Source organism: Hesperophylax consimilis, chromosome 21 (assembly GCF_061612785.1).
Source record: "Hesperophylax consimilis isolate HC1 chromosome 21, BYU_Hcon_1.0, whole genome shotgun sequence".
NCBI classification, from domain to species: Eukaryota; Metazoa; Arthropoda; class Insecta; order Trichoptera; family Limnephilidae; genus Hesperophylax; species Hesperophylax consimilis.
This window is the reverse complement of record NC_142856.1, coordinates 1,247,689-1,272,423: the sequence shown is the minus strand read 5'-3', so window position 1 is coordinate 1,272,423 and position 24,735 is coordinate 1,247,689. Positions and strand designations below refer to the sequence as shown.

The following is a 24,735-nucleotide window of genomic DNA, read 5'->3' as shown; positions in this document are numbered from 1 at the left end:
ACAAAACACCCCAACCTTAGACTTGATTCATCTAATCTCCAAATAAGCCATAAGAAAACAAAGATGCCAGAAAGTTTGTGTAAAAAAATCAATAAATCTATTTTTCAAATTAATTTTAAAACTACCTACCCAGAAACTGGAGTCGACAACATTACCAACTGAGCCAAATCTCGACATTTATTGCGTATATTAACTGCTGTAATGTCGTTGAATTTCAGAGAAATGCTTATATGTACGTCCACATATGGGTGCATGATTGCCACCAAATATATGTAATATTGTTTGGGAGAATAGATTGTCAATGATAACGAGTCTGTCTGCCGAGCTTGTGGAGAGGAAGTGGGTTAAAACGCATACTACTTACTTGATTATTATAGCAGAAAACATTTAAATAAATGCGCACCTGTATATTGCAATCAGGGTAGTCCAGTTTGGTGGCGATGTCGAGTGCGCGGCTCGTCTCCTGTGGCTGCAGGCGCGCCAACACCCTCGCCCCCTGCAAGGCCCCCGCCAGCCCCTCAGCCCCCGCGTTCAGCAGGTACTCTGCATTCATCTCCTGGGCCGACTTGCCCTTGAACAGCTGCAAACAGAGATATGTGTTAGATAAACAATAGCTCTCTTCTCTCTGAGCAGCTTTCCTGGGAGATACCGTCAACAGCCATACTGACCTCTTGCGCCGCCTTATTCAGAACCTTGCTGACGGGGCCGTTCTCCTCCTTGAGTGTGGCCAGCGCCGTGTGTAGCCGCGACAGGCAATCGTGCACCTCCGGCCGGCTGCTGTCCAGCTTCATGGCTCTTTTCACGCTCTGCAGCATGAGAAGCAGCTTTCCTGGAACACGTAAGCACAAAACAATCAATATTTAGCCAATTTTTTTTAAAACTCATGAAAGGAAAATGATGGAATCAGAATTGCAGCCAAGTCTTCGGATGGATTGTTTCACAGAAATTGAACAATTCATCAAATTTCTAAGTTAATATTCAAGCTCTGTAAAAGTATTATTTAAGTTTTGTTACTATCCAAGAACTGTGAAACAACCGGCCCATGATGAAATAGTAACAGAACTTGAATGTTAACTTAAATGAATTATTCAAATTCTGTAAAATAACCCGTCCTTACAGTGGCTACATGTGGTTTAAATGTTAGGTAGGCAGTGGTATAGGATGATTGGGTAATAATACGGACAGATTGCTTACCTTTCCTGAAGTATATTTCAAATGCCATCAGATGTGTTTCTATCCGGTTTGCTCCAAGAGTCTGCAGTGGGGTCAAGAACTTAATTGCCTGTTCTAAAGGATCTTCAACCTGAAAAAAACAAGTAATGAGTTTATTATTTACTAAGAAAGAAATACTATAGATTGTACCCTCTAGTAATGAGGTAACTAGCCACAGGGGGGCCCATAGCCCGAGCGAGCTAAGAAAGAAATACTATAGATTGTACCCTCTAGTAATGAGGTAACTAGCCACAGGGGGGCCCATAGCCCGAGCGAGCTAAGAAAGAAATACTATAGATTGTACCCTCTAGTAATACGGTAACTAGCCACGGGGGGGCCCATAGCGCGAGCGAGCTAAGAAAGAAATACTATAGATTGTACCCTCGAGTAATGAGGTAACTAGCCACAGGGGAGCCCATAGCCCGAGCGAGCTAAGAAAGAAATACTATAGATTGTACCCTCTAGTAATGAGGTAACTAGCCACAGGGGGGCCCATAGCCCGAGCGAGCTAAGAAAGAAATACTATAGATTGTACCCTCTAGTAATACGGTAACTAGCCACGGGGGGGCCCATAGCCCGAGCGAGCTAAGAAAGAAATACTATAGATTGTACCCTCTAGTAATACGGTAACTAGCCACGGGGGGGCCCATAGCGCGAGCGAGCTAAGAAAGAAATACTATAGATTGTACCCTCTAGTAATACGGTAACTAGCCACGGGGGGGCCCATAGCCCGAGCGAGCTAAGAAAGAAATACTATAGATTGTACCCTCTAGTAATACGGTAACTAGCCACGGGGGGGCCCATAGCGCGAGCGAGCTAAGAAAGAAATACTATAGATTGTACCCTCTAGTAATACGGTAACTAGCCACGGGGGGGCCCATAGCGCGAGCGAGCTAAGAAAGAAATACTATAGATTGTACCCTCTAGTAATACGGTAACTAGCCACGGGGGGGCCCATAGCGCGAGCGAGCTAAGAAAGAAATACTATAGATTGTACCCTCTAGTAATACGGTAACTAGCCACGGGGGGGCCCATAGCGCGAGCGAGCTAAGAAAGAAATACTATAGATTGTACCCTCTAGTAATACGGTAACTAGCCACGGGGGGGCCCATAGCGCGAGCGAGCTAAGAAAGAAATACTATAGATTGTACCCTCTAGTAATACGGTAACTAGCCACGGGGGGGCCCATAGCCCGAGCGAGCTAAGAAAGAAATACTATAGATTGTACCCTCTAGTAATACGGTAACTAGCCACGGGGGGGCCCATAGCGCGAGCGAGCTAAGAAAGAAATACTATAGATTGTACCCTCTAGTAATACGGTAACTAGCCACGGGGGGGCCCATAGCGCGAGCGAGCTAAGAAAGAAATACTATAGATTGTACCCTCTAGTAATACGGTAACTAGCCACGGGGGGGCCCATAGCGCGAGCGAGCTAAGAAAGAAATACTATAGATTGTACCCTCTAGTAATACGGTAACTAGCCACGGGGGGGCCCATAGCCCGAGCGAGCTAAGAAAGAAATACTATAGATTTTACCCTCTAGTAATGAGGTAACGAGCCATGAGTAATAAAATAAAAATTGAAACACACAGGTTGACCATAAGTAATAATAGTTTTATGGCATATTTCCTATGGCGCGTTAAAAAGGTGTCCTGGGGTAAAGTGCACTAACTTCGGGAGGTGATTCTACATGATATTTGTTTTAAATATGATTGTTCATACCAAACGAGTAAAAATTATGAATAACTTTTTTTTTTAATATACAACCTTTTAAGTTAGCTTCAACTTTCAAAAGTTGATTTGTTATATTTATATATATATTATGTAGAATCGCCTCCTGAAGTTAGTGCACTTTCCCTCCAGACATTGTGTAAACATCGCTACTTGCCATGTGGACCCATGAGGTATAGGTTTTACCAGTGGTGACGTTTTGCTAACTGGATGATAGTACATTTATTTACCAACACCACTTGAATCACTTTAACTGTTTTGTTATGCAAATCTCGAGTTAAAGGCAAGGATAACCAGTTTATATCGAATCAAAAATTGAAAGAATGCCTCTCCAGTGTCTTTACAGCTATATAACATAACCAACTATTTATATAACGATAAATGCTAGCGATAAAAAGGGACAGCGCTATACGGGCTGCAAGTATATCTTTCTTTTTTCATGGCTGATTTTGTATTGTATTCTCATACCGAAATAATTGTTTATTTTCATTACTTGTTATTTCCGACCTTAGTTGCTAGGCTACGATTTATTTGAAAATAATTTCAAAGGCGGTGATATTAGTGTCATTTCCTACCCTAATTGCTGGGGTATTTCCAGTGATTTATGTGATAATCACTCTAACCAGTATACTTATTATATACAATGGTGTGCTAAAATATTAACAATGGTGCTCATACAGCATCAGCAAGTGATATAGAACCATGCCAGAAAGACCCAGAACAAACTCTTGGATATATTGACCAAGCTTTTCATACCGGGAGATAAGGAGTGCTGGGAGCAAAAGACAGTCCAAAATCAACTGCTGTTGTTGTTGTGCAACTTAGACGGGTTATTCCTGAGATATTGTGATTTGTTTTGTTAAGAGAGAATTTGAAAGAAAACTAGCCAATTTATGTTTTGTTTGTTTTCAATTAACATTTTGGTTCTCACAGGCGAATTACTGATCATCATTTTAAGGGTTCTCTCATCACCGGCTCATTTATTATGTATTGGTAAAATATATTTAGTGACACTCAAGTGAAGTATTTAAAAAGCAATGACCCTTGTGCATATACGTGTGTAATGGGGTATTTCCACAAACGAGGGATTCTGTTGAAAATGTATGGAATATTTAAAGATCATTTTTCTGATTTTAATCATCCTACTAAAAATGTTTGTTTTTTATGTTTTCATTCAAAATTATTGATTTTAAAAACGATCAAATACTGAGAAAAAGTAAACGGACCGTGATTGGCCGATTGTATTCTGACGTCACAAGCGTATTCCGCGCGCGGACCAAACCACAACTCAACTTACTCAACCTAACTGGTTTATTTATGACCAAACTACTCGTACCTTTGCGAACTGACGTTTATGTAAAGCTCGTGATTTTTACCGTTTTTTTCTTATTTTTTAAGATAATTGTGATATTTTGTGAACTTAATAATAATAAATAATAATAATAATAATTGGATGACTTGTATAGCGCCGTTTTTGTGCAAAATCACCTCAAGGTTCATATATTTTACATTATTATTATGACTGACAGTGGTTTTGTAAAAGGACAGGCTGATAACTTGCCTAGAATCGATGTTTTGATGATGGGTTCTTTTTTTGCCAACAACGCTAATTTTGTTAGTGCTGAATTTAAAGGTTGGAAAGCATCAAGGTATGAAAAAATATTGTATACTCTCTCATAATATATAATTTTCAGTATTTTAGTTACATGCACCCAAAATATTAGTTTTTTTACATTTTTTCACGTAAATACAATCGAAGTGTCTGTCACATAACCTGTTTCTCACAACACGCTATGCAACTGTCACCATAATAATTAGTATTTTTAAATTTCATTATTGACCTCACAAATGTAGTAATTTCTTACTAGTATAGAAATAATTTGATCCGTATAAGGCATATAATGTCATTTCCAGCCTAAAAATACACATAAATAATGTTAACAGGTGAATTTATTCAAATGTTAAATCTCGCAAAAATATATAACAATGCTTGTGGGGTTCTCTAATACCTAATAATACTATGCATCCGTCAATGAATATTTTGGTAAATCATCATGTCTGTTGTCTATATTGCAGATCAGCTAGAGAAAATTATGGAGACAGTGCTGTAGGCTATGTCCAAGTCAAGCGAACCGGCGACATTTGTACAGTAAAGGCTAGACTAACTCCTGAGCATAGAATCAGAACGAAAGCTTATGCAGTCATCCTAATTTGCAATGAAGCCCTAGAAGTTATACATTCATGCAAATGTGAAGATTGTCCTGCATCCCAAGGTAAACCTCTAATTTGTTTCTGCTGATTATTTCATTTTTCTTAATTAATAACATGCTAATTATATACATATAAGCAAGCCCAGTTTAAATTAATCACTTTTGTCATTGACTCGGAGAGACAATGATGATGTAAGTTTGTTCGCAAAACCTAGACAGATTGCCTGAATACAGACAGATTGATTGCCTGGATAGTAGTAGTGAACCATGTAAGCAACCAAGATGCAACATTATGAAGCCTATTAAGCATTATTAGCCATACTCTAACCACAGAGCTATCTCCCCAATATCTAGGCTCGTCATGTATGAAATGGAGAAAAGTGTGGCATTCTGCGCGTGTGTTTCTATGTTTGTTTGCTTCATTCCCTTTGTTATTATCCACTGCATAAACAATATTGTAATGTAGACGATTTATGAGCATTATTCAATATATTTTGTAATTTTTAAGATATCAATTTATAATGATACAATGATAAAGTGCCCAGACTGAAAAATTACCTGTTACGAGTACCAACGTTCCATTAACTATGAACAGTAGGTCTATTGCTGGTAGGTTGTTTTCATATTTGTTTGGACATTTAAAAATAAATTAGTATATATTTGTATAATTCCAGGTGGCTGTAAGCATGCGCTTGCATTCCTATCGTGGCTCCACAGGCGCAGTGAAGAACCTCCAAAGACCTCAACAGAGTGCTAATCGAAGATGGCAGGCATAGGAACAAGCCTTAAATTCATCAAGGCAGAAGATATGGGAACAGTACCACGTGTAAATTATCCCAACAATGATGGTACTTTCTTCAACGAGTTGATTGAAAAGAGTATCTCATGTCAATCAGAAATAGTCAAATTCTATGTTGACCCAACACCGATTGAAAACCTTTCAATTCACAATATGATTTGCAATTTTTTCAATAATGATGTAGGATCTCTCCCAGAGGAATTTATTGACTTTTGTCAATCCTCAATGACGGCAAAAGCCTGTCAGGGGGCATTTGATGAGACAGTGGATCAAGCAGACTGTCCGTTATGGCACAACCTTCGATATGCTCGAGTGACCGCCTCAAATTTGTATGAGGCGGCACACTGTAAAACGACAGATGGGTCACTAGTAGAGAAAATACTAGGTGCTAAATTATATGGGACCAAAGCCATGGAAAGAGGTAAAACTCTAGAACCCAAAGTATTAAAAGTAGTCGAGGCTACAGAGAAAATGAAATTAAAAAAGTGTGGGTTAATTTTATCAAACAAACTCCCAATTTTTGGCGCTTCACCAGACGCCTTGGGAGGAGATTTCATCGTAGAAGTCAAATGTCCTATGAAAGACTCGACGATGATGAATTATTTAACGGCTACCGGAGAACCCACTCCGAAAGTAATGGCACAAATACAATTGCAAATGTATTTTGCCCAGAAGACAGCTGCACTGTATTGTGTGGCCAATCCAGACTTTGAAACGTCAAAAAAAGTTACTCAGTGTCATGTCAGGTATGATGAAGACCTATGTAAGGAACTTATTATTAAATCTACACAATTTTGGTGTAATGCTGTCTTTTCTATATTAAATAAATGCGTGTAAAACAAATGAATAATAATTGATCTTTTAATTGCCTTATTGACCTCTCTTTAGAAATTTTCATAATACATATTACATAAATATCTAACGCAAGGCATTAAAATAATAAAAATCGAGAACTGTTAAGTATTGTTATAATATGCTTTGAAAATCTTGTCCATTTTAACAATAAAACAATATGTGTATATTTATTTAATTTTATTTACATTAAAACATACTAACATTACAAATATTATTTTTACATATGTAGGTGATGACAAAAAGCGTTTCCGAAGGTTTTTTTATATACAGATACAGATTTATTTATACAATAACATTATTACATTACATATAATATTTTGACCCACAGAACAAGTCTTATGATGGTAAGTTTTTAGATTCTCACGGCCAAAAGCATTTTTGTTGTTTGTTTTTGGGGTGTTATGCCGTGTTGCGCTAACTCTTCTTTAGCCGACGTTTCGGACAGCGTTGCAGTGTCCATCATCAGGGCAGATCCGGTAGATCATCGATAGACACATCTTCGGATCTACCGGATCTGCCCTGATGATGGACACTGCAACGCTGTCCGAAACGTCGGCTAAAGAAGGAGTTAGCGCAACACGGCATAACACCCCAAAAACAAACAACAAAAAAGTCTTATGATGGTCGATACTAAGCAAAAAGAATAATATTACATAACATGCACAACAAAATGACACAGATTTATCTATACAATAACATTATTACATTACATATAATATTTTGACCCACAGAACAAGTCTTATGATGGTCGATACTAAGCAAAAAGAATAATATTACATAACATGCACAACAAAATGATAAGATTTAGATATTTCTAATATAATATAGATTTAGATAGGCTATACTTTAATAACGCTGTCTTGTAGATTAATGAGACTACAAACTAGTCTAACAATTTGATTCATGATAGGAACATGGTTATGGTGTATGGATGCATGCATCTTGCACATCCCAAATTCACGTATCCTACTGATAACCCGTTCTACGTGAATTCGCAGGGCAGCAATCCTTTTTGCTTGGATTACTTCCTCTGAAGTGCAAACGACATTAGCATATACACTGGGAGGACGAACTAACTCACATTGCCGAATGTGAAGCAAATTAGTAATGTTTTTAAATCCCCTGTCTGCCATGATGCACGTACCCGGCTTCAAGATGTCAAGATATCCGCAATCTTCAACTATAATAGTGTCCGAAGCACGTCCACCATAACCTGAAGAAATAAAACTAATCACTCCGTTTGGGGTGCATGACACCAGATATTTAAGAGTGTTGCAACTTTTATATTCCGACCAGGTTAAAGATTGGTGTATCGGGTTAATAGGCTTATTGATTTTACATTTCTAAGCAGTCAATAATGGTCTGCACATTGGAGTATCTCGCTCTGAAGCTTATGGGTAAGTGAAGTCTTATTTTACTAGGAGACGGCCATACAATAAGACTTTTCAAAATATTGTCCATTAATAAAATAGTTTTAGTAAAAATTCTACTCATTGATGTAACTGAAATACCAAACTGTATTGCGAGTATGGCAAATTTATCATTGAGGCGAACTTTTTTTAACGTAATTAAAATATCAGTTACCTCACAAGGAATTTTCTTTGCTAATATGGAAATAACATGGTACATTTGTTTGGGGATTCCTAGACATAGCCTAGGACTCCTTTCAAGCGCCATCAGGTTGCATTGGCGCATCTGGAATTTAAAATTGACTTCCTCCACAAGAGTCAGGTGTGTTTGGGCGATATGGTAAATTCTCTAATGCATCTGAAGAATCATCTGATGATTCTGGTTCCACACTTAACGCAACTACTTTTGTACATTGTCTGCTTACATTATCAAACTTCAAAGGTGAGCAAGACATATCCTTTTTTTTTGTCAATGTTGATGTGGCCTTACTGCGCACATGGCACTTGATATTTGCTTGAACAGCCTTGTCGTCATTGGCAGGTGAATATGTTTGAGTTGCAACATGATGCGGTCCCGGTTGGATCACTGCCGAAGTAGAAGGCTGTGGCTCTGGTTCATTGTCTGCTACTAAACTTGCAATGACTTCAAGGCGTCTTCTCTTTAATCCTGTCAGTCTTGGAGTAGGAAGGGTTTTTTTTTGACAGTCAAATTTGTGTGGAATGACAGTCTTTTTTAAATACACTCTACCACCCATTAATTTAAACCTCATGTAATTTTCGACGTCTTCCTCAAGCTAAAATAATATAAAGAAATCAACATTAAACGTCATATTTTAAAATCAATTGTTATATATTAATAGCGTTTTATATTGAATGAAATCATTTTCTTAGTATTAATAAAACAGAAACTTACATTAAAATGATCTTCACAACAATGAAGCTTGCTTTTGAGAGAAATGGTTTTGTTTTTAACCGGGTCTCTTTTCATGGCATGACACCATTTTTTTCTAGTTTCGATGTTCTTCGGAAAGCACAAAAACACTTTATTTGGAGTTTTATATGTCGAATTTGTACACATAGGAACCATACAACATTTGTATTTCAAATGAGGAGACATTCTAAAAAATATAACGACAAAAACTCAAGCAAATCACTCGTAAACAGACAATAAGTACCACTGAGTACCACTATCACGTACTGTCAGAAGCCGGCTAGAAAATGGCAATACGCTTATGACGTCACACGATAGCCCCGCCCCAAAATTTCGTTTTGGCGGTATTTCAAAAATGGGATTTTAGACTCGCTCTAGAAAATTTATTCGTCAACATAAAAATAAAATAAAAATTCCGTAATCATCGTAATTTTTTGCTTAATTTTTTTAAGCAATAAAAAAAAAACGTGGAAATACCCCATTCACTTAATGGTTGTCGTTTCCATGTCAGCGAAGATGGGGATTTTTTTTTAAATCGCTGCTGCAGCTGCTGGAATCAACAGAGGACAACATAACCAGTTGCGGTATATGCCCATATGCCGTTCCCCGTTCAGTATTATAATATTCAGTTTTTAATCTCGATAAATAGTTGAGCATTGTATTTCTATCGAATCGTTTTGGATTTAGTTTATTGAACCCCACCACAGAACAAAAAAAATCATAGACGGGCCCTAAGGGAACAAACCAAGTAGTATGGAACGAGGAGGTGGCATGAATGGCTATGATCACGTCCATGTCCATCTGATCATGGTTTATTCAAGAAATGCCGGAACCTTCACGGGGCCAAAACAAATTTGGTTCACATCCAGCCCGTTAAAATGATACTCCGATTTTGTATAAAGGCATGTCTATCCTTTTCTTAGACTGTGAACCCCACAAATATATTGTAACTCACCCTAGCCAACTTGTCGGGCACCAGCTCCTCGAGCTGTGGTGCCTCCGGGTCTGGTGCCTCGTGGTGCGGCCTCTGTTTGGCGTGCCCCTTGACGGCCACGGTACCCGCCCCCGCTCCAGCCCCCGCCGCGCCGCCCTGCCCTCCGCCGCCGCCCTGTCCGCCCGACTCGGCCTTACGCTGGGCCTTACGCTGCTTGTTGCGCAGCTTCTTCAGCTCGCTGGGCGCCAGGTTTTCTGCAATACAAGAATAAGCAATCAATGATTAGAAAAATAGAAAAAAAAATCATCAATAACACATTCGAGTTCAGCGAGCAACATGTTCAAAAGTGTTTTTATAGTACAGGCCTGGGCACGTGATAGCTAAATTACAAAGTCAGTGCCGTTGCTAAATAAACTTCACTGTTTAAAATAATTTAATCACTATTTATTTAATATGCTTGCGGTAAACAATACACAAATCACTAGTAACAATGAGTATCAATAACAATCGCAACCGTATCAATAACAATCGCAATTGTATCAATAATAATATAAACCGTGGTTACGCGATGGCACTGACTTGATCACGTGACACTTCGAAAACGGGCACGCGCTAAGGCCTGTACTTCAGTCAGCCTTGTGTACAGTTGATAGCCTATTTATGTCAATATGCCTATTTTTTTTATGTGAATACTACGCAAGAATCCCAACTGCTCTCGACTAACCGGAGCTAGTGGGACTATGGCATTCCCAAATGGGGTATGTCGTGAGGCTGATGGATTAGGGAATTGTTGGGAAGTAAGAGCTTCACAGATGCACTCATAGAGGGCAGTGCATAGAGCTTGCGTGGAAGTCCACAAGATGGCAGATAGTACCCAGTAGTCGCCAGGACCAGTTAGAATGCTCCCAGACAAACTTAGTATATCAGATCTCAATTAGCCAGCTTCTAGTTAGGTCGACTATTGAGTCACCGTTGTAATACGCGAAGTATTAATAAATCCCTGATTTATCACAAAGAACCAATTATTTATAATCTCCTTCCACGACGAGTTGGACAACTGTTTGTGGGAACACAACAGGAATGGAAGGAGCTATTCATATCTGTTCACCAAACATGGCTAATGTTAACTCAGGGGTTCCCAACCTTTTTGTACTCTAGAGCACATTCTAAAATATCGGTAGGGTGACGGGCACCACCTATTTTCAATCGACAAACTCCTTCCATAACTTATTTTCTTATATTCATAATTTATTAATAAATAGTAAACAAAAATGTTTCAAAATAAAACAATTATTATTCAAATTGCATACACACAGAAAAATGTATTTACAAAACGTAAACAAAAACACAAAAACAAAGAACACATTTTATAAAAAAATATAATATCAATATGTCAATGTGATCTTTAGCATTGCATATCATTGGCCAGTGCCTCATAATTAGAAGAGTATGACGATAATCTATATATCTTGATTTTATTAAGTTCATATTTGAAAACAATGATTCTCATAAATAATAATAATAATACTTGGATGACTTGTATAGCCGTTTTTGTGCGAAAACACCTCAAGGACGCTTGAGATGAAATATGTCGAACCTAAAAATGATTCAATTTTATATGCCGCTTTTTTCAAAAATAGGAACTTTTCTCCGTCCACTGTATTCCAAAAGTCCTCTGATATTAAGGATTGTAGCAAAATATCATTCTTAAGGTCTAAAATTTCTAACTCTAGTTTTTCTGTCTTACCTCGAACAAAATCGGCAATACATGCGGCCATTTCCATTACATTTATTTGGTAGGTAAAATGATTAATACAGAAGGAAACAATTGGCCTGATGAGTGTAAACTGCAAAAATCTCTCATCAAACTGTTTTTTTATCACTTGAAGATGCTTAATAAATAATGACCCGTTTAAATCATTGATTACCTAGCATTTTCTTCATGTGTGGGAAATGCACGAGAGAATTGATCTGCAGATGTGATATCAACAAATGCAATTTAACTTTAAATGACTTTACAGAGCTTATCATTTCAGCTATGTTTTTGTCTTTCCCCTGCAACTCCAAATTTAAAGAATTCAATTTTTTCCATGATGTTTGTGATAAATCCCAAATCCACAATAAGATCATGTTCTTTATCTTCAGTATCTTCTAACGGTGACCGGATAAATCATCAAAATGATAATTCATCACATCTTTAAAAATTTATATAAAGTCATGGGAAGTGATGAAACTAAAACTGGGTTAAGTAAGTTAGGTTAGGTTAGGTTTAAATTTTTTTTTTCATCGTTTCTAATGACTTTATAACACTTTTTAAAGGTATGTTGAATTGTCGATGTGTTGATTTATCATGGAACCCTTCTAACAGGGCCTTGAAAAGTCGGTGTTACAGTTGCCGCTAGACAATTTGCGACAAGTACTGTCAGCAAAGGAACCACTCATTCATACAATATCGCAAACATACGAACGTATTTAATAAACCTAGGCACTCAAAAAAAATTTAACTCTCTAGCAAATAAATAAAAATAATTCACATTTTTAATTAATGTTTATGAAAAAATTCTTTCACTGTCGAATAGTGGCGGGCACATACGAATCGTCCCGCGGGCGCCATGGTGCCCCCGGGTTGGGAACCCCTGTGTTAACTCATTCAAGCAACGTTTCGAGAGGAAGACTGACCTGAGTAACTACCATTCTGATTTCATGGTTGTTTTCGGATTTGGTTTGGAGACTCAAGAGAGCCATATAAGACACTGCCACCTTGCATCAAAAGCTGCAGGAAATGTCAAGAGGATGAATAAACTCCAAATAACCCAAACTACTAATAGACAAAGGGTGGAATAACTCACAGTACCAATAGACTAAGGCTGGGAAGTCACGTTTCATTTTGGGAGTTGGGTGTGTATGTGATAACCAACACTCCTGCCATATGACACCCCGAGTAGTTTACTCGTTTGGTGACTTAGCAGGGGTGCCTGGGTTCATGGGGTGAGGTTTGTCAAGGTTTTGACAAACTTTACTACGTAGCGGGTCAGATCGGGAGAGATTGGTTGAAGGAGAACTTCTGACCTCTCCAGCCGGACTGTCTCTCGACCCATCGCCTTGCACCGCAGTGGGAGGGATGGATTCATACGTCCATTGTCCTGGACACATTGACCCCCAGATTCCTACCCACCCCTCATATCTTTTTCCTTCCCAGAACTTCCTCTCCTTCCTTTCCCTCAAAACACCCTCCACATAGCATCCCCAAAGATGGCATAGACCCTAAGGGGAACTTTTTCCTCGGGGCCTCCTGTGTGGAGCTAATGTAAAAAATAGAATACCCAATGACAAAGAATAATATAATATAAACTCTATTAAAGGTACTGTCAAAGAACAAGGTAAAATGTGAGAGAAGCACTGTGAGCTGGAGGAACGGCTGCTCTGCACTTTTCATACAAAACTTTAATTTAGATTTGAGGCTAAAATACCCAAATATGTAGTAGGGATGTGCTATTTTATTTATTTGTGTTTTGAATTATAAACTATAACCCTTAACAAAAAGGGAAGTAAAAATTGTAGTGGAAATTTGGTCTCCGGTGACTTTTTTAACGTTTTTTTTAATCAATATTTTTTTTTCAAAATCAACTAAAAAAACTCTTCCACGTGTCGTCACTAGTCCCCCCCCTCCCCGACCCTAATTCTTTAATACCTAATGATTTAATTTAATTTTAAATTGAAAAAATATACATAAGTCACCAGAGACCAAAATTTCTTTTACATTTTTTCTCCAAATAATATCAATAATCACTGGTTAAGGATCCGTAGTAAGCCTTAAAAAAGAAGAAGATAGTTTGAAAGGGAGATATGTAAATACGAATGTTAGAGGGAGCGCGCTAATATATTTGAAAAAAAACGATAATAATTACGGTAAAAATATTTAATTAAACACGACTTGTTTAAAATAGAACAAAAATGTCAAGACAAATGACGAAATAGTAAGAAACACTGTGATTTTTTTTCATCCCCACAACATGTTAAATATCACAACAAAATAATGTGTTTTTAATAATTTTCGGAGCATACTTTGCGATTTTATTTCTATGGGGGAATTTCATATCTTTATCTTTTCGTCTCTACTTATAAACTATCTTAAAAACTTAAATATGTTACAAACAAAGGGTTGACCTCGAAATTAACCCCTCGGGTCTATGCCACATTGACCGTCGTATTTCTTAAATATGTTACAAATGTTCTTAACAAAGGGTTGACATCGGAATTAACCCCTCAGGTATATGCCACATTAATGGTTTTATTTCTTAAAGATGCTGTCAGAAAATCGGAGAAATTGCGTATATTTCCGCTTCGAAATAAAATGGGATATTTTTGAACATACTTATCCGAAAACTAGAAACTTTTTTTGAAATCAAACATAGAAAGTTTTGAACACAGCTCACCTTACGTTTTTTTCTTCTACACACTGAACTAAAATTACTGATAAAAAAATTACAAATTTTATTAGACAAATGTAATATATTACTGCCATCTCACTTTTTGTCGTTTCATATAAAAATAGTTAATAAAAAATGACAAAAATTTTCAAACATTTGGTTTCGTAGAGTTGTACATTTTAATGCTTCTGTCGTTAACTTCTACATTTGAATATAAAACGTGGTGTTTTCTTTTTCTAACGCCGTTTAGATCATATTTCTAACCACGATAGCAAGGGAGACAACGATGTCTATGAGACATATGAGCTGTTCTCAAAAGTGAACAAATTTACGGCTAATAGCTGTTTGTTCGACTGTTGGTAAGGGGTTAAAAAGTAGAAATGACGTAAAATGTTTCGGACAACAAGAGTTTATTACTAATTGAATATTACAATAAATTTCATCATAACTAAGCAGAAATGATATGTTGGTATGTAAGTTAAATGCCACCTTTCCAATTCTAATATACAACCACAAAGTTAAAAACATAACAGTTCCAGTGAACCTGCGGAGCGCGGTGCGGGCTGAAGTCGGGAGCGACTGACGGACATGGACAATGCAAATCGCCGCAGCTTAACAATGGCGAATTAATAAGTAATAATATAAAATGTAATAGTATTAACTAAATGTCAAAAGGCAGCAACGAAAGTACGGAGTCGTGATCGGCCACACATTATTAATGTCAATTATTGCAGCCATTTATACGAGGGTGGTCTGGAAAGTTTCAGACCTAACAATGAAACAAGGTTTTCTTTTTCTACAAATTTTGTCGTTTTCCGCAATTTCTGCCTTCAGTTTGTCAAGTAATGATGCGTAATATGCTCCTGTTATAGTTTTTTCCCTTTTGAAGATAATCAATTAAGATAACTCCATGACTATCCCAAAAAACAGTCGCCATCACTTTCCCAGCCGAGAAAAGAGTTTTTGCTTTTTTGGAGCCGGTTCCCCCTTTGCAGTCCACTGTTTTGACTATATTTTTCACTGTATTTTTAATAACAGCTCGATACTCAATTTTTTCCTTTTTCACAAAAACACACACATCGACTCACTCAAACGACTGTCAACTGAAAACTGCGCGTCCGAAATGGCCGAAACTTTGGTGAGTAACTGTCAAAAGGTGCACAACTACATTCACTAGCTTTTATTGACGAGTACCGCCATCTTTGCGTTGAGGTCGGAAACTTTTCAGACCACCCTCGTATTATGCACAAAAAGTAAAAAGTCATTTTCTATTCATTTTTGCGATTTTATCATTATTATATGATACCAAAAATGCAACCAATAATAAAAATATAAATTAAATTCATGACATAATTATATAAACAACAACAGAAAATTTTCTCAATTTTAATATTTATTTAGTTCACAATTGAAAATGCCTATTTTTTCTGTTCAAGCCAATTTTTTGTTTACAGTTTGTTTGGCACTGATCCACTTTGAATGGGACGGAAGAGCGTGTGGAGCGCGCAGGTAAAGAACATTGAAATTATTTAGCAACTCCGGGAATTGAGTTTTATTGTTAACTAATTTATACAGGAATAATGCATTTATGTGTTGCCTTCGTATACTCAATGAATAAAACCCCTTGAAGATTCGCGATATGACCTCGAAATACTAAAAAAGGGTAAGGAGAAGCAATTTGACTTAACCATGAATTTAATTCGATTTATAACAAAAAAAACTTCGCCAAAAATCATGATATATTTTAATAAATATGTTTATCCAAGACACAATCTAGGTAAAAAATCAATTCTTTACAACTTTGTAAACTTTCAAAAAGATAGCTGCCAAAAATACGGGAAAAAAATAGTTCCAAGATAATATTGTTAATTCTGAATTTGAAATATGAGATCAACGAAAATGACGTATTACAATAATGTTGCAATGTTGTATTAAAATATGTTCCGGTCGAATTATATAAAAACTTTTTATTTGATATATTATTCTATAGAAAAGGAAGAAGATTAAAGAATCAAAACCTCGACTTGACTTTGAATTAATTTGCTAAGTCTAATTAAACATTTCTCTAGTTGTCAAAAAGTCTATCATATTTTAGTAAAATAAAATACTGTTCTTTCAAAACGTGTACGTGCAAAATAACGTTAAGGCAAAATGAAGAAATGCAACATTCATTTAGTAGGGGGGAATTGGTAAACGGAACCCTAATGAAACTTTGAGAAAGAGCCCCTAAAAACTACATTCAATATATCGATTTGCGTACACAAAAACACTATTGCGCGAATATCGTGATCCTTAGCTGTCAGCTTTTGAATAGCGAAATAAATGCCTCAAACTCCCGATGAGCCACTTGCATGTTTTTTTCGGTTTAGGATTGCATTTTCTAAGTTATTCCATTATTTTATAAGCATTTTAATCACCACAGAATTTTTTTGAAACTATAACATTTTAGTACCTTTTTTTAAAAAATAGAACCCAGTAGTAAATAAACTGGTTTCTTTATTTGTTGTCCGATTTGTAATGTCGAAAAACAATACGCACAAGCTAGAATTGTTAATTTCACAGATTTATATGTCATATTATATTATATTATATTTAAAAGGTCGAACCTGCATGCCTATTTTTTAAAAATCATTCCTTGTTTATGGAAATAATTTAAAAGCATAACAAATCAGAGCACTTTTCATATTCATGTCGCTTCAAGAAATAAGAAAAAAAAACAGTAAAAAAATTATGTTATGTTAATTTACATAATTTTTCTTTTTATAATAATAACTAATTAATCACCGCTCCTTTTCATCTTTTCTTCTACGGTACCTAATTGTCTATTCTTATATTTGTTAATTTTCATTTTCCTTACGGGGAAACCATTAGTTTTGAAGCATGTCGATAATTTTGATTAAATAGTGATGAATACAAAGTTATTTATTTCATTTAAATTAAAACGACACCACAAGTGAATATGCAAGTATTGAAGAAATAAAAAATATATTTAAAAAAAACTTTACAATTTTTCTTTGTAGCAATTTAAAATGCAAGCAAGAGGCTAATTACTGGCATATATAGTAATGTAACTTAGTTCATTCAATGAAATTAGAATTTATCTAATATCTAGATAAATTCTAATGAAAAAACAGTGAAGATGTTCCCACAGAACGTCCATTGTTACGTTGCTAACCGAAATGAAACGTATTGATGGAAAAGTGAGGTCTCACAATAACTAGTATTATTGGGTTATGGGAAAAGGTCCCGCGTCTTCTTACGCAATCCTTAATCATACGAGCAAAATAATATGCTAATAAGAGTGCCATATCATAACACACAAGAAATATCGTGTAATAACACTAGTTTAGGATTAAGGCTCCGTAGTAAGCGTTCAAAAACAGAAGAAAATTTATGATTTATAAAATAACATATCGTATTTTGCGGCACTTTTCAGAGTATCTCAGTATCGCCCAGGTGAAAGACCACCATTAGTAGCCGTGTTTGGTGACGAGATCTGGAAAGCCAGGTACTTCCCCACCTTTCTTGCTAAATAAATAAGTAAGCTAAATAAATAAGTTGCTAAATATGTAAATACTCGTATATATGTCGTTAAGATAGTAGTTATAGGCCTTAGTCGTAAGTCACTAGATATAAGTCTTAGAGATAAGTCAGTAGTTCTAGTATTAACTATTTAAGAAATATATTTATACAGCGCCCTTGAGGTGATTTGTCACGAAAACGGCGCTATATAAATTAGCCAAATATTATTATTATTATTTCTCCCCCCACCACCTTTAGCTTCACAACATACCCCAATTATTGGACTTAATTGGAGCTTTGAAAAACCTAATTTTTCATTAAATATTTGAATATCATAAACATATTTTAACAATCCAGTGCTACGCTCAAATATAACGCTGTTTTCTCTGATAGATTGTAATATAATATTTACTATTCAATAATTGTACAAGCTTTTTGGCGCTTCGGGCACATAATTCCAAGTGAAACGATTTCTTAAATATTTATGACCATATTTAAACGTTTGTAAAATTGTTTGATCTCGTTTGAACAGCCATTGTTTTGATTATTTAGTAATTCGTCCACTTCCTTGCATGAATGCCGTGTAAATAACACGAGTTTTGTTTCATGGACAAATACGTAGACGATTTCGTCATCTCTGGACCACACAGTTCCAATTTCCAATGGCTCAAAAAATCGACTTTAAATGTTATTAATTTTAAAAAATAAGAAGCGTGGATGCTTAGTTATTCATAAAATTAATATCGCTGGGGTCTATGAGACCGGGAGAAGGTAGTTAAGGGTTAACAGCCTAGTGACCGATTTTTTTTTTAAATTTGAACTAAAGTATTTTAGTTAGTAATATCGCTGGAGTCTGTGAGACCGGGAGAAGGTAGTTAAGGGTTAACAGCCTAGTGACCGATTTTTTTTTAAAATTTGAACTAAAGTATTTTAGTTAGTAATATCGCTGGAGTCTGTGAGACCGGGAGAAGGTAGTTAAGGGTTAACAGCCTAGTGACCGATTTTTTTTCAAATTTGAACTAAAATACTTCAACTCCGGACTCAATTTACTCAAGTTTCTCGTCTGTACTTGTAATATTGCTTGACACCGTGTAAATACAATTTTTAATTATCGCCAGAGATGTTTTTAATGCGAATTTTCCCCTTTGCAAACATCCTGGAAATTTACTAAATATTAAGAATTTCGTTATAGAAATGCACGTAAATCTATAACGTCATAGATTTAATATGGTTGTTATTCATGACGTTATCAATATGGAATTTATTTATGGGATGTATTTTTATATGAACTTTTAAATAATAATAGATTATTTCTTTCCCCTGTCAAGAGGGCTACTAAAGTCATAAATATAAAATCTATCTATTGTAATTGTAATATCTACAATATAATTTTATTTGGGTAGTAGTAATAATAATAATAATGCTAGCACAGCGCGTGCTGCATGTTGTATTGCATAATGGAAAATCCTTAACTTGAATAATTTAACGTCTATGCCCCGGGGCAACCGTAATACTAACCATAGATAATTTATATTGTTCTGCAATAACCGTTTAGTGAACTAGCGTTTAATACGAAGTTCGGGTTATAGCGAGCTTTTGAGATAAAATTATAACAAAATAAACTAACAGTGAGCCGAAAATCAAAACAAAAAAGGTTTTAATTAAACTATTATTTACCTAAATTACAGGCTTCGCCTAAATTTCAACATGTAAAAAAAAATAATGAAGATTAAAAAACGCCGACGAGTTACGAGGTTGGCCGAATGGAGCGTCCTGTCTTGCCAAACTTCAGAAATCTGAAGCAGCAATCTCCTTCCTTTACTTAAAAAGACCCTCCACACAGCATCCACAAATATAATTTTCCTTAGGGCCTCCTGTGTGGAGTTAATGTAAAAAAAATAGCAAAAACTCTCGAACGATGAGTTCCGGCGTCCTCTAATTTGCACAGCTTTTATGTTTTGAAAATCTAGAAAAATGCAATATTTTTATTTTTTCGAAGAAAACTTCTTCTAACTGCTTTTCACTTTGTGATGGCATTATTTATTTTTTATTAAAACACAAATAACTTAGTTTACATCACTTTATTTCGATACAAAATCTCAACATGTTTCGTGAACCAAGTTCACATCATCAGGAGCACAAGTATAGGTACTAAAGTTATAATTAAAAATTAGGTCTAGAAAGATGAGGTAGAAGGAGCGAGGAGGGGTAAGAGTGGGGGAGGGTTATTCAAAGTAGGAATTAAAATGTCATTAGACGGGAAAGACCGGGTAATTGGGAAAATATTTAAAATGGGGTTTATAAAAATTTTTTGTTTATTAATAATATCTGCTTTCATATTCACGTGTTTTCTTATTTCTAAGATTTCAAAATTATTGATTTGAGATACCTTGTAACCAGAATGTAGTATTTTAAAACCTGAATTAATATCGAAAGTATGGTCGTTATTTAATAAATGATCCGCAAATTCTGATTCACAGTTTCCCTTTAAAGCCCTAAGATGTTCTTTAATTCTGATCTCAAAGTTTCTATTAGTTTTTCCTATATAAAAGGAATTACAGTCATTACAGTTGAGTTTATAAACACCTGATTTTTTAGTTTGACTATCAATATCTTTATTATTAAGAATATATTTTTTTAATTTGTTATCCGTATAAAACGCCGGTTGAATAGTAAAGGGGATGTTTTTATTTATAATTTTGGAAGTATCATTATCTACAAATAGAATTCTACGCCATTGTTTGTTTGTATCTTTATAAATAGGATAAATATAAAGTTTAAAGAGTTAATGTTTAATTTTTTTATTTAGTATTTCAACTATCAATTTATAAGGATAGCCGTTCTTAGATGCTATTTGTTTTATGATATTTAATTCTGAGGTATAATTAGGATCCGACAAAGGAATCGAAATTAATCTATTAAGCATAGAATGGAAAGCTGCGACTTTTTGAGAAAAGGGATGATTTGATGAATTATGTATGATAATATCAGTGTACGTATCTTTACGGAAAATATTGAAATCTATTTTATTATCTATTATTGTTAAATTTAAATCTAAGAAATTTAAACTCTTATCTATACCTATTTCCCTCCTCGCTCCTTCTACCTCATCTTTCTAGACCTAATTTTTAATTATAACTTTAGTATACTTGTGCTCCTGATGATGTGAACTTGGTTCACGAAACATGTTGAGATTTTGTATCGAAATAAAGTGATGTAAACTAAGTTATTTGTGTTTTAATAAAAAATAAATAATGCCATCACAAAGTGAAAAGCAGTTAGAAGAAGTTTTCTTCGAAAAAATATTATTTGCGAGTACGGCAATGAAGGCTAAAGTGTATAAAAAGTTATTGATTAAATATAGACTAATGTGTTTAAATATATATTTTGTTGCAAGCGTGTTTAAAACGACAAGTGATTCCAAATTACGTTAACTTTAAATTTAAATCTTCTTCGAATTCGGCTAAGAAAGCCAAAATATGTTGGTTAAAAGAGGACTTAAAAAGTGGTTTTAAAAAACGGAATGTTATTAAACTTCAACTTAAATTCTTACATATGGAATTGGCTAGTGCTTTACACCCATTGGAATGGGACCTGCTTGATGATCAAGTTAGATCTATAGCTAGTATCAAAGCATACAAAAAGAAAATTGTTCTTGACAAAAAAATTAAAAAATTGTGTGATAATAATAATAAAAAAGTTAATGCGGTAGTGTCACCAACTGAAAATAAACAATATGAATTCCATGATCGAGTGATTAACATGTCTAATCATGAGTTTGAGGAGGAAGAGTTAAAATTATTAAATAAAGGACTTAATCATAACTTGCATTATAATTCTAATATTAAAAATAGAGAAGAATTAGAGTTGTTGGCAGTGGATATGGACAATGCTTTAATTAATCAACCTAAATCGTTCCATTATAAATGTGCTGAAGGGATAAAAAACATTAACAACAAAAAAACAGTTCCAAATCGGGAAAAGAATATAATTTCTAATACTGACATAAAAATTGCTAAGAATATTTCTAAAATGGTGAGGGAAAAAAATCTGGTTGTTACAAAGGCAGATAAAGGTAACAGTGTTATCATCATGGATAAAGTTGACTATATTAACAAGACAATGGATTTTCTACAAGGGGACAATTTTGAAATTATTCTGAATAACCCTATTAATAAGTGTCAAGAAATGTTGAAAGAAACGGTTAAACGTTGTAAAAGTGATATCATTGTAAACATGAAAAATAACAAAAATTTGATTTTAATTAACCCAAAAATTCCTAAACTGTACAGCCTATTAAAAATACATAAACTGAACAAACCTATTAGGCCAGTAGTCTCTAATTGTAATGCCCCAACTTTCAAATTAGCGTCAGCAATCAATACTGTAATTAATAATGCTAATATATTTCAACCAACATACACAGTTAAAAATTCGTTAGAATTAGTTAATTATCTAAAGGATTTGGAAATTCCTAATCATGCTATATTGGTTTCTTTTGATGTAGTAAATTTATTCCCTAGTATTCCAATAGAAGAAAGTAAAACCATCATCAATAATTTGTTAAATTCATCTAACTTACAGAAAGACCTTATCCATGACCTTATTTTATTTTTCGAAGTTATTTTTAAACAAAATTATTTTCAATTTAACAATACAATTTTTAAACAAAAAGATGGCTTGGCCATGGGGAACAGTACGAGTCCTTTGATTGCAGATATTTTTATTAATAATTTAGAAAATAAGATTTTTAATAGCGGTGCCTTGTTACTTAAAAATGTATATTGTTGGAAGAGATATGTGGACGACATTTTTTGCATTTGGTTAGGAACAGAAAGACAATTGAACATGTTCTTAAACTTTTTAAATAAAATACATAAAAATATTCAATTTACACTAGAAATAGGTATAGATAAGAGTTTAAATTTCTTAGATTTAAATTTAACAATAATAGATAATAAAATAGATTTCAATATTTTCCGTAAAGATACGTACACTGATATTATCATACATAATTCATCAAATCATCCCTTTTCTCAAAAAGTCGCAGCTTTCCATTCTATGCTTAATAGATTAATTTCGATTCCTTTGTCGGATCCTAATTATACCTCAGAATTAAATATCATAAAACAAATAGCATCTAATAACGGCTATCCTTATAAATTGATAGTTGAAATACTAAATAAAAAAATTAAACATAAACTCTTTAAACTTTATATTTATCCTATTTATAAAGATACAAACAAACAATGGCGTAGAATTCTATTTGTAGATAATGATACTTCCAAAATTATAAATAAAAACATCCCCTTTACTATTCAACCGGCGTTTTATACGGATAACAAATTAAAAAAATATATTCTTAATAATAAAGATATTGATAGTCAAACTAAAAAATCAGGTGTTTATAAACTCAACTGTAATGACTGTAATTCCTTTTATATAGGAAAAACTAATAGAAACTTTGAGATCAGAATTAAAGAACATCTTAGGGCTTTAAAGGGAAACTGTGAATCAGAATTTGCGGATCATTTATTAAATAACGACCATACTTTCGATATTAATTCAGGTTTTAAAATACTACATTCTGGTTACAAGGTATCTCAAATCAATAATTTTGAAATCTTAGAAATAAGAAAACACGTGAATATGAAAGCAGATATTATTAATAAACAAAAAATTTTTATAAACCCCATTTTAAATATTTTCCCAATTACCCGGTCTTTCCCGTCTAATGACATTTTAATTCCTACTTTGAATAACCCTCCCCCACTCTTACCCCTCCTCGCTCCTTCTACCTCATCTTTCTAGACCTAATTTTTAATTATAACTTTAGTACCTATACTTGTGCTCCTGATGATGTGAACTTGGTTCACGAAACATGTTGAGATTTTGTATCGAAATAAAGTGATGTAAACTAAGTTATTTGTGTTTTAATAAAAAAAACAATATTTTTAGGTAACAGCATCATTTCCAACATGAGATAGAGCTTAGAGATATCTATTTTTCTGTCAAAATATATTTAAAAAAGTCGTATACATAGTCTCAATAAAAATATAGTGTTGAAACTCGAGTGAAACCGGGTAGAATTGTTTGAGTAAATGAATAAACGAAATGGACAAATCATATTATAATGCTTATCTATAAGTGATACAAAGAATGCTTGATCGAGAGAAGTAAGACCACAGTTGTTATAAGCGGGTTACACGATATTTTTACATCACAATAAAGTTTATTGTCTTGGGCGATTTAAATAAACCTTCCGCATTACATAAGCGTGATCTAATTGGACCAAATGCGTTCGAATATTGGCTGACTTAATCCTAACATACATACAGACAAACAGACACATTAACAATGGAGCACTTATCTACCTACCCTACCTTTATACACAACCTTGTTCATGGTGTTCTACTTTCTCGTTGACCTACCTCTACCACCATCACTTGCTGAAGTCTACTAAATTATTGGAAAATAAATTATAATTCCTAATTGACTATTCTTCATTTCGAAGATCGTCATTTTAAAACGCACGTAAGGTTTTTTTTAGTGACAGCTGTCTTACCAGACTTAGGCTTCTATGTCATAATGACGTTGTAGTCAGTTGGAACCGTTTCGGAGTGTGCGGATTTAGATCGTTTTTGAAATCAATAAATATTAACGAAAATATTAAAATTACATAAGTACCTACGATAATCATAA

The 24,735-nt window shown here is 34.6% G+C and overlaps 2 protein-coding genes and 1 pseudogene across 2 annotated transcripts in view; 1 reads left to right on the top strand and 2 right to left on the bottom strand.

The window, feature by feature from the left end:
* Nucleotides 1-24,735, bottom strand: part of Naa15-16 (N-alpha-acetyltransferase 15/16) — a 267,380-nt gene that overhangs the window by 5,062 nt on the left and 237,583 nt on the right. Inside the window, exons 10-13 of the mRNA XM_089644693.1 lie at nt 10,103-10,335; nt 1,195-1,303; nt 669-829; nt 404-580 (exon numbers count right to left, since the gene is read on the bottom strand). Of these exons, the coding sequence (XP_089500819.1) occupies nt 404-580; nt 669-829; nt 1,195-1,303; nt 10,103-10,335 (680 nt within the window). The remainder of the gene's footprint in view (nt 1-403; nt 581-668; nt 830-1,194; nt 1,304-10,102; nt 10,336-24,735) is intronic.
* Nucleotides 4,499-6,350, top strand: LOC149413475 (uncharacterized). The gene is made up of 3 exons (XM_089644699.1): nt 4,499-4,592; nt 5,020-5,216; nt 5,828-6,350. The coding sequence occupies exons 1-3, from the start codon at nt 4,522-4,524 to the stop codon at nt 5,908-5,910; spliced, it is 351 nt and encodes a 116-aa protein (XP_089500825.1). The 5' UTR covers nt 4,499-4,521; the 3' UTR covers nt 5,911-6,350.
* On the bottom strand, nt 7,598-9,204 carry LOC149413474 (uncharacterized; annotated as a pseudogene).